The sequence below is a fragment of the Diceros bicornis genome, chromosome 6 (assembly GCF_020826845.1).
Source record: "Diceros bicornis minor isolate mBicDic1 chromosome 6, mDicBic1.mat.cur, whole genome shotgun sequence".
Taxonomy (NCBI): domain Eukaryota; kingdom Metazoa; phylum Chordata; class Mammalia; order Perissodactyla; family Rhinocerotidae; genus Diceros; species Diceros bicornis.
This window is the reverse complement of record NC_080745.1, coordinates 67,812,817-67,824,266: the sequence shown is the minus strand read 5'-3', so window position 1 is coordinate 67,824,266 and position 11,450 is coordinate 67,812,817. Positions and strand designations below refer to the sequence as shown.

General features: G+C 39.8%; 1 protein-coding gene across 2 annotated transcripts; it reads right to left on the bottom strand.

The window, feature by feature from the left end:
• Positions 1-2,521: 2,521 nt before the first annotated feature.
• Positions 2,522-11,250, bottom strand: BORCS7 (BLOC-1 related complex subunit 7). Of its 2 annotated transcripts, none has more exons than XM_058543899.1 (5): positions 11,092-11,250; positions 4,524-4,586; positions 4,379-4,422; positions 3,383-3,403; positions 2,522-2,856 (listed from the first exon to the last, which is right to left on the bottom strand). In XM_058543899.1, exons 1-5 carry the CDS (start codon positions 11,227-11,229, stop codon positions 2,805-2,807), a joined length of 318 nt encoding a protein of 105 aa, XP_058399882.1. In that variant the 5' UTR covers positions 11,230-11,250; the 3' UTR covers positions 2,522-2,804. The 2 variants fall into 2 exon arrangements, with proteins under 2 accessions (XP_058399882.1, XP_058399884.1); XM_058543901.1 differs by having other exon boundaries at positions 2,802-2,856; positions 3,367-3,403.
• Between the last annotated feature and the right edge of the window lie 200 nt (positions 11,251-11,450).

Genomic DNA, 11,450 nt, shown 5'->3' with positions numbered 1-11,450 from the left:
TTATTAGGATTTTTGCTGTTAATAAGACTCTCCTAAATTTCCTTGTGTCGTCTTGCTTTTTATTTTTTAAAAGGAAAATTACATTTACTTCAGCAAATGAATTGAGTATCTTACTACCATTTTCTATACTTTATTTTTGTGCTTGTGCGTGTGTGAGAGGAAGATCAGCCCTGAGCTAACATCCATGCCAATCCTCCTCCTTTTTTTCCCTCTTTCTCCCCAAGGCCCCAGTAGATAGTTATATGTCATAGTTGCACATCCTTTGTAGTTGCTGTATGTGGGACGCCGCCTCAGCATGGCTGGACAAGTGGTGCGTCGGTGCGGGCGGGGATCCAAACCCGGGCCGCCAGTAGCGGAGCACGCGCACTTAGCCGCTAAGCCACGGGGCCGGCCCCAATACTTTGGAAGTATATGGAAATGATTTGTTCGTTGACAGTTTGGAAAAGTCTCAGGAAAACCATCACAAGCAAACAGTATTTTAATTTGTTATTCTTTGACAATTTATGGATTATTTCTCATAATGAGTCTGGACATATTCTCTTTTAAATGTCAGTTTTGTAATATTATATCTTTATAGGGAGCCAGACATTTCGATACTGGTAATCAAATTTTTAGCATCAAGCTGACAGATAACTCTTTTCAAATCTAATTGATTTATTTTATGTATCTCCCACTCAATTATAAATTTACTAATTTGTACTTTTATGATTGAGCTGTCACTTTACCAATTTAATGTATAAGAACCAATTAATGGTTTCATATATTTTTCTAATTTTTGTCATTCATTATTGATTTTCTTATTTCCATTTTGATTTCTTTTGTTCTCTTTCTAAATTCTAACCATATACCCCTTAAAAAATGAAAATGTTTATTTCCACCCTTATCCCTAATATAGAGATTTAAAGCATGATTTTTTTTCTTTATAGCACTGCTTTGGTATCATCACATAAATTTTCTTGCATGGAATCTGAATTTTCATTATCTTAAAAATAATATCCTCTAGGGAAGGGGGGAGGGAGGAGGGTGAAAGGGATAATTCGGTACATGTGTGTGGTGATGGGTTGTAATTAGTATTTTGGTGGTGAACATGATGTAATCTATGCAGAAATAGAAGTATAATGATGTACAAAAAAAAATAAAAAAAATAAAAATGCATTTACACTCACAAAAAAAATAATAATAATATCCTCTAGTATGTCTTCTATAACCCAGATGTTATTTAAAGAAGAATTTATTTCCATATATTTGATCACCAGTTAACTCTACATAAGCTGTTCATTTCTATAAAAAACAAACTATCAAATTATGTATATATTTCTGCCTGTTCTCACATTTCTGGCGACTTTTCTTTCATGTATTTGGCATTATGTTCTTTAAAATTACTAAATTCAGTACTACTAGGTTTTCACTATTTAACGTAAATTTTATCTTTATTTACCACTAATATTTTGATTGTGAAATTTATTTTATCAGATACAATGTAAGCAATCATTGCTTCTTTAATATTTTTCTAGCATGATGAAGAAAACTTAGATCATAGCTTTATTTTAATTTTCTTTTCATCTTAAGTATTTCTTTGCTTCTTGTGTACTTGGATGATTAGACTTTGTTTTGTTTTCTAAATTGGCAACCCTTCTTTTTAAAGGTAAATTGAGACCATTTACATCTAATAGTTGTAATAAATGTTTACAGAATGAATGCATAAGTGAATTCCTTCATACCTAGGTTTTTGGGGTTTTTTTTACCACACGTTAATATGCATATGTATAAAGAGGGATAAATGCAATTTGATATGCTTGGTCAACCTGACGATATACAATATGAATTAAGATGGACTCTTGTTTGCTTTTTTTTCCTTCAGTGAAAACACCATTTTCTTATGTCAGATTTCTCCCAATCCCTTAGAAAATTAAGAACTGAACTAGAACAGTTTTAAATTCAAACAAAGTTAAAGATATTCAGACTTCACAGGAGACAATGGTAATGCCATTTAACAAGATGCATTCAATGAACAGAGGTAAATGTCTACAAACATACGGTTTCCACTATGGCACAACCCTACACTGCAATTACAGGAATTCAGCTGCCTTTGCATTTGGCAACAACGTCATACAAGTGAATTTGCTGATGATTAGCAAAATTACAAAATGAACTCAAGGCCACTTAATCAAGAGTCACAACAACAAAGAAACACTAGGAATGCAGGTCAAGGCAGGAGGGAATGCAGGTCAAGGCAGGAGGTTGCAGCTGCCCGGATATGATACCATTTGCCTAATTTTCACTTGGGAATTTGCTACAATGAATAAAACAAGTATCTCTTCTGAACTACTAGAAAAGAAAACAAAAGGTATTACCTATCACCATTCTGTGACCATGAAATTAAAATATTTTCTGAATGTATGATTAAAAGAAAAAAAGTCTAAAAAGCAAATTAATCATTCTTATGTGTTCACAAAAGAAGCTCTATTTGTGAATTTAAAACATTACTCAGTATTTGCTTAAGGATCACATTCAGACAATATGGCTTTTGACATATTAAAGTTCTAAGACATCTTTTAATTTTGCTTTAATATCAAACTAAACAGAACAACTTAAAAACTCAATAAGGGCATGAGTTAGTCCAATTCAAGAAGTGCTTCCAGAATTCAAGCACCTAGCTTCTTTGCAGGAGAAACTAGACATCACCACAAATCGTTTCTCATTTAACTTTTGGAGGAGAAGATGGAAAACCAAACCCACAGCACAATGGCTGTGTAAGATATTGCCTCCTCAGCATCAGTGCTTTAGCCCTCTTATAAGCCGTTCTATTTCAACAGATGATTCAACTGGTCCTGTAGATCTGATGACTGCTCAACACTAGAAATTAGAATAGAGAAACAGGTTTATCTGGAATGAACAGTAAAGACATCTCTTTGTACAAACCATTTGTACTTTAATGCGTAAGTACTGCTAAAGCTAAATGAAATTTATATTGGCCCACTAAGGTTCCAGAAGTGTTTAAACTAGGAAGAAAAGTTTTGTAAAGCCAATTAGTAGTGTAAACAATATTGCAAGGGTCAGATTTAATCCACTTAAAAAAAAAAAGGCTGTTTAATGACTTTAGCACATTTACTCTACTTAATGAATATTACCAAGGTAAAAGGATTTCTACTCCTTAAGGTTGGTTTCTACACCCTGTAACTTTTAGAAAGCCTTTACTAGCAGTGAATTGACTTACTGCACGTCTTTGAAATATACTGTCCCAAATGAGGTATCCCAGAGCATATGTCAATTTAAGGGCATATGTCAAGCAGAGTTTTTCACTGATCCTAGGCCCAGCAGTATAATTCCCCCTAGCCTGCTTCAGTTGGTCCCCCACTCCCCTACCTTTGGGGTTACTTACTTCTTCTGAATAGCTTCTTGCCTAAATCAGAAAAGGAAAGAGGAAAATAAATATAAGAAAACTCAGTGAACTAGCAGAAATTATTTGTGGCCAGACATATATAGGCAAAACAATTTCCAGCTTATGTCATATCCTATATTTCTGTCCATCCTATCTGAAGATTGTGCTATTGAACCCCTGTTCAAGATTTGAGTGGATGGATTCCATGCTGAAAGGATGGATTCTAAACTTCAAGAGGTAATAATACTCTATCAGAGTGAGGAATGTGTCCAACAAACTACATGCATGGCTCAAATTCAGCTTGGATATGTGGAGTCAAACGGTCAAATATCTGATATGTACACATCCAAAGAATGAACATCTAGCTATTTAAATATCAAGAGTTAAATTCCCAATCATACATTTCCAATAGGTACATAAATATAATATTAACTACATAAAATATGAAACAAAATGAAGTAACATGAAAAGCTAATTAAATTATAATTTTATCCAAAATTACAATAAAGAAGTCATCTCTGTATTTCCAAATCTCCTGGATGATTTACATGTAGCTAGGGCTGGGTTACATGTGAGGATGTAGGTTTCAGGTCACAATTACACTTGATTCCCTCGTGAAGGAACAAATGCCCCAGGAGAAACCTCTCGGGCACAGTCAACAAATACTGATTAAGTGCCCACTAGGTGTCAAGCATTGTGCTAACACGGTCCTGGCATGGGCCCTGCCCTTATGGGGTGTACAGTTTCTCCCGCTGAGGAGCCCTCAAATGAACACAGAGAGGTTCACAAAAGGTGGTCCCTGCTCCAGATCTCACCTCCTACCCCAACTTCTGCAGTCTCAGGCATCTTTTCCAGAGGGAACTCATCCTTGACTAACCCTACCTTTACTCCCAACTCTTGCCTCCAGAAGAAAATGTGCCAAAGCACAAAGGCAACGAGCAGCAGCCTGAGGATAATGACTTTGTAGCAAGTAGTCACTGGAGAGAGCATACTCACTGGTATTGAAGATGTGTTGTTATTATTGCCATTTTCCTTAAACTCTGCATTTAAAAAAAAAGAGAGAAATAGAACATTCCAATTCTCTTGTAGCCACATAAATGATGTATATAAAACCCAATTCATAAAAGAAATTGTTTCTTACATCTTCTGAGTGCAAGATGGCATCTTCCTGTAGTACCATGTTTCGAGCTGCCTGACCCAGCAGCTGGAAGACAAAAATAAAATGGTAATAATCAAAATTTCCAAACTTCCTGTAATCTTCGCTCTACAGCTGTTATACCACTGCCCTCTCCCCTGCCCCACCACCCCACCCCATACAACTACAAACACTCCACATGTAACAGAGGATAATTTTCCATTTGTTCATGTTGAAAATTCATCTCGTCACTATGGCAGTTCTGGCATGGGGTCGACATCTGTTCCAAAGGCCACTGCCTGAGAAATCAAGAGCCCCATAACTGCTGAGCTCTCTGCACAGCTTGTTACTCAAGCGCCGAGAGGAGACGTCTGCAAAAAAACTTTGGCTCCACAAGCCCGGGGAGAACCGAACTTCTGATTCTTTAAGACCAATTTGAGATTTGGGATGGTTTGACGGGAGTGAGGGAGCAAGACTTAGGGTAGGATTGAAAAGGACAAAAGGAATGTAGCTGTTTAGAAATGGAATGAGAGGGCCGGCCCCGTGGCTTAGCGGTTAAGTGCGCGCGCTCTGCTGCTGGCGGCCTGGGTTCGGATCCCGGGCGTGCACCAACGCACCGCTTCTCTGGCCATGCTGAGGCCGCGTCCCACATACAGCAACTAGAAGGATGTGCAGCTATGACATACAACTATCTACTGGGGCTTTGGGGGGAAAAAAATAAAATAAAATAAAGAAATGGAATGAGAGAGAGAGAGAAAAAAGTGGCATGGGAAGAAGCTTGGGGTTTCAAGTGGGAAACCACTACATGAAGGATGGCCAGATCGGGCTGGGGAAGAGAAAAGAAAGGAGAATGTGGAAGCAGATTTTCGTGAGTTCACTGATAGTGGGGCCCCGAGACCAAGAGAGGAAAGCTGGGGTCTGACTCAGCAGAGTGGCCCATGTTAAAGGAGACCTGACTCAATGAGCACTGAGAGGCAAGAAGAGATCAGCAGAGGTTTCTGGCCTACTGTTGCACCCTGTTCATGGCGGACATGAAGTCCAGCCATGTAAAGAGAGCTACTGTTACGTGTATCCTTCTCTGTTCCTTGGGTCAAAGAGATTCTCGTGAAAGGGGACACTGTTACAGGCCCCAGATTCCTTCCCCCACAGCAACTTTTATTTATTTATTTCTCTCTTTCTCTCTCTTTTTTTTTTTTGTGCGGAAGATCGGCCCTGAGCTAACATCTGCCAATCCTCCTCTTTTTTTGCTCAGGAAGACTGGCCTTGGGCTAACATCCATGCCCTTCTTCCTTTACTTTATATGGGATACCGCCACAGCATGGCTCAACAAGCGGTGCGTCAGTGCGTGCCTGGGATCCAAACCCGCAAACCCCGGTCGCCGCAGGAGAGCACACGCGCTTAACCGCTTGCACCACCGGACCGACCCGTCTCTCTCTTTTTTTTTTTTGCTGAAGGAGATTCGCCCTGAACTAACATCCATTGCCAATCTTCCTCTTTTTTTTTTTTGTTTGAGGAAGATTCGCCCTGAGCTAACATCTGTGCCAATCTTCCTCTATTTTGTATGTGGGTCGCTGCCACAGCATGGCTGATGAGTGGTGAAGGTCTGTGCCTGGGATCCAAACTTGTGAACCTGGGCCACCAAAGCAGAGTGCACCAACTTAACCACTACGCCATGGGGCCCGCCTCAATTTATTTCTCTTTTTAATGTAAGTTTTAAAATTAATAAACACTTACATGCTTGTAAAGTCAAAATAATAAAATAAGACCTTCTAACTCTATGCCTTTCCCTCTCTTTTTTTCCTCTCTCCTATGCATAAATATTTTTATTAGTTTTTGGTTTATCTTTCCGTTGCTGCTTTTTTTTTTTTAATCATATGAAGTTCGGGATTTTTTTGTTTTGTTTTGAGGAAGATTGGCCCTGAGCTAACATCTGTTGCCAATCTTCCTTTTTTTCTTTTTTCTCCCCAAAGCCCCAGGACATAGTTGTACATCCTAGTTGTAGGTCCTTCTAGTTCTTCTATGTGGGACACTGTCTCAGCATGGCTTGATGAGCGGTGAGTAGGTCCGCGCCCAGGATCCGAACTGGTGAACCACTACGCCACTGGACCAGCCCCCATTGTTTCTTTTGAAAACAATGGACATATGTAAATATTCTCCCCCTCCCTTACTTAAAATATAACATACTATTCGCCCTCTTCCACACCCTGCTATTTTCACTTGACAATACATCCTAAGATGGATCTGCAGCAATATATATTGAATCTCCTCATTGCTCTTTTATAGCTGCAGAGTACTCCACTGCAAAGATGTCCCATAAGATTATTCAACCAGTCCTCCACTGTGGACTTTGGTGCTGTTTCCAGTCTTTTGCTATTATACGTAGTGCTACAAAAAATACCTGATATATTTTTGCCAGCATATCTTTGGGATAGACTCATAGAATCGTGATTGTGATTGCTGGATCAGAGGGTTTTAATTTTGCTACATATTGCCAAATTCCCCTCCATTAATGTTATACCATTTTACATTCCCATCCGCAAAGAATGAGAGTGCCTATTCCCCCTTGTGGCCACTTCTAAGTGGCAAACTCCAAACTCCTATAGTTGAGGGATGGTGACTGACAAACTGATGGCAGAAAGAAAGAGTTCTAACAGAATCTACCTCATTCATTCACTTAGTCATCCAATAAATATTAAGTGCTTATGATATGCCAGTAAGAGACATAGCCCCTGTCCTGAGAGGCTCATAATCTGGGGTAACAAAGAGGACACAGGCACTAGAATGACTACTTTGTGGTAAATGCTGATGGGGAAGCACTCGATGCCCTGGGAGTGGGGGGTGCTGGGAGTGGGGGGTGCTGGGGGTGGGGGTGGGGTTGTCTAACCCATTATAGGAGTAGGTGTTTAGGGAGGACTTCCTAAAAGAAGTGACTTCTAAGCTGAGATCTGAAGGCTGGGGTTTAGAATACCTCTTAAGTGTAATTTTACAGAAAAGTAGCATGATCAGATTTACAGTGTAGTAAGCAGAATGGACTAGAGGGGGGAATGAAGGCAGAGAGATTGGTTAGGAGAACCTTGCAGTATTCTAGGCAAGCAATGAGAGTGGCCTGAGCCACAGAAGTGGCAGTAAAAAAAAAAGCGGGTGGGGGGGGCGTTGAGAGACATTTAGAAGATAGACTCGGGGGACATGTGACTGCCTGGAATGCAGGGGCTGTTGTAAGGCCAAGGCCTTTTCTTTGATGACAGATGTATTCATTGGCATTCTCCATCATTTTGTTACATAAACCAACCACGCACATAACATATCATCTAAGATTTCCAGTTTTGGTTTCTTTAAAGTGGAACAACATCTTGAATACACCTGTAAAACTGTCTGAGTACAGAACTTTTTAGATTTCTACATATTTTCCCCCCAGGCTTTTACCATTGTCTTGCTCATAATTAACTCAATAGCAGTTTGGCTTACTACTCATTTTCAACAAGTATTTCTGATTTTTAACTTAATTTTCATAGCAATAGCAACCCTCTTTTTGCACTCATATTTCATCATTTTCCACATTATTTCATTAACTAATGTATTGCAATAGCAAGTATAAGTGCCTTACATCAGTTTAGAAAAACACAATGGACTCTTACTAAGCACACAACTCAACTGGCAGAGCAGATGTGCAGGTGTCACAAGCATTCACGGTGCTGTGGGCAAAAGCTGGTATGTTTTCCCTCACTTTGTGCTCCAGCCATACTGGCTTTCTTGTATTCCTGCACACATTCCCATTTCAAGATCTTTGCATTCGCCACCTCCTCTACTTGGAACTCTCTGCCTCCAGATGTCCATATGGCTTGTTCCCTCACTTCATTCAAGTGTCTGCTCAACTGTCACCTCCTTAGAGAACCCTTCCCTGACCACTCTATTTAAGGTAAACCCTTTCATCCCTCTATTCCCAGCTTTCTTTTTGTTCATAGCATTTATTACCACCTGATTTTTTTGTTTCATTTGTTTGTCTGTCTCTTCACTAAAATGTAAGCTTCTAAGTACAGGGACCTAGTTTTGTTTACTGCCCTCTCACTTGTACCTAGAACAGTTCCTGGCACATGGCAGACACTCAATAAATATTTGTTAAGTGAATGCTGTGGAACGAGTGTTTTACACTTGGAAACTGTCAGCTAATCAAACAAAATAGCTATGTGGAGACTGCTAGAGAGAAGAAATGCTCTGTGGGCTAAGAAGGATTGAAAATCAATAAGACACTCCAATAACCTCATAGTCTAGTAAAGGAAATGGCAAAAATATACAAGTAACTATTAAAAAAGGCAATATGGTATGTGACAAGCGGCATGTAAGAGATCTAGTAAAAAGATAAAGTTCAGAGAATTGAGAGATGACATGTCAACCCTGTCCCAGAAAGCTGGACTGATTTCAGTTTAACTCAATCCACCCCCTTACTGAGCACCCACTCTAAATCTACTACAGAAGAAGCCCATGTGGAAAATACACAAGGGAGGGGAAGGAGTAAGCATATTAGGGCAATCAATAATGGTACAGCGGCTTTTTGGCCACTTAATCCAGCTAGTACCACAGGAAAGGCGGTGCCCAGGAGTATGGGCCTAGAACCGGTCACCTAGGTCTGAATCCTAGCTCTACCCCTTCCTAGCTACTGTGTTACCTTAGACAAGTTAAATTCCTCTCTATATCCTCTTTGTAAGAAAATTACCTTCTTATTAGTATTTGTAAAGGACTTCATGAATTAAACTACAGAAAACACAGCAGTGCCTAGCACACAGTAGATACTCAATAAACGTAAGTTTATTATGATGAATATGGATGTTCAATACATACTGGTGGTTAACTGTAAACACCATCTATTTTTTTACATTTATATATTTATACTATTTCTTTGAAAAAAGATTCAAGGCAACTTATACCAAACCAAATACACGTGTGTCTGTGTGTATATATGTATATGTATATACATATATATACACACACACATATTTACACACACACATTATATATATACATGTTTTTTAAACAGAATCTAAAAGCCATGAAAAGGAGAAGGAAGTAAATATGTCTACCACTAAAACTGACATAGGAACTTCTGTGCAACCAAGGCAAAAAGTGAAACACAATGAGTTGCATAATTCTTATTTGGTAAAAGGGACTATAACTATTCTTCAAAAAAGATACTTTCCTCTGATACTGAATCCTAAAAAAAGCATATCATGTGGGGACCTCACACAAAGCATATTTGGGATCACCAGATCAATGACTTCAACAATAGCCTTATGGTAAATGCAAAGACTTTCTTGTAGCCACTATCAATAAAAGCTAAGGACATAACACGAAAGCTAATTCTACAAAGACAATTCTACCAGACCCTAAACTAAGATGAATAAAGCTGCTATGAACATTCATATACAAGTCCAAAGACTCGTGCACATATTATTCTTGCTACTACAACTATGTAACTTGATGAAATAATATAGAAACTGATGAAATACGAGTTTAAAAAGAGAAAGTTGCTATGGTTATGAAAACTAAATTGAAATCAGAAACACCTGTTGAAGATAAGTAGCTAAGACACGCTGCTATTGAGTTAATTATGAGCAAGACAATAGTAAAGGCCTGCAGGAGAAATTCAAAGAAGTCTAAAAAGACGTGTACTCAGATTTTTTTACAGGGGTATTCAAGATGTTGTTCCATTTAAACAAACCAAAACTGGAAATCTTAGATGGTATGTATTGTGCATGGTTGGTTTGTGTAATAAAATAATGGTCATGTTTTCACTTCTCTTGGGTAAAAATCTAGGAGGGGAATGGCTGGATCATTAGACCCATTTTGTTTGTGGATGGGCATCTAGGTTGTTTCCAGTTTGGTGCTATCACGGATAGCATCATGTATCATAGTACATGCTATGAACATGTACAAGTCTTTGTGTGGGCATATATTTTCATTTCTTTTAGGTGAATATCTAGGAGTACAATGGATAGGTCTTTTTTTGGAGAGAGACAGAGTGTACACATATCAAGCTTTCTGGTGTGAACAGCCATCAAATAATTCCATTCACGGAACCAGCCAGAGGATGATGAGGGGGAAATCAGGGCAAAGGAGATAGCTAATCTAAAAAAGAGAAACAAGAATGTGGGCAGAAAGAAGTTAGAAAAGAATAAATCTATAGACAGATGATGCACAAAAGTGTGGAAAGAATCTGGGTTGTTGAGGGCAAAATCATGCGGAATTTGAGGGCCGAAAGGGACAGATCTTCACTAGCGACAACCCCGAGAAACAAATGAGGAACTGGTTAGGACTTCTATCTCATTCACCGTCGGGCGGCAATCTCCGCTTTAAAGCACAGACTCCCATGATCTCGTTTCTTTACTCCCATACACCGCTAGTCCGACCCAAAGAACTACAGATCCCAGAATGCAACACGCGCCCTCCACGAACGACTTCTAGTCTCCCGCACCAGTTCGCAGCCTACAATTCCCACGCTGCAACGCGACCCTCCTCCCACAGCTATGAAAAGTGGGGAGTCCCTGGAGCATTAGGCCTGGAGAGTCCACTCCCAGCTCACCTCGGAGCTCCGGGAGCCCTTCAGCACTTGCTTGGTGAGCGCGATCACGTCAGTACCACAGGTGTTCACCTTCTCTGTGAGAAGCCCCTTCACAGACTGGCCGAATCGCGCCTGCGAATCCGGCGTTCCAGTAGCCATCACCCCAACTAGTGAACGCCTCCGCACAGGCGATGGCGAGTCGCTGGGGCCAAAAGACCGGCAAAGCGGAAGGGAAAGAGGAGGTCTCTCTTTTCCTACCGTGGGAAAAGGGAGAGACGCATGTGCCCAGCGGCCGTTGACCTTTGCTACCTTTAAAGTCGTTTGAAATATTCAGCTGATATCCTGAGGAGGAGAGGGCCCAGGCAAACATCTTGGAGGGA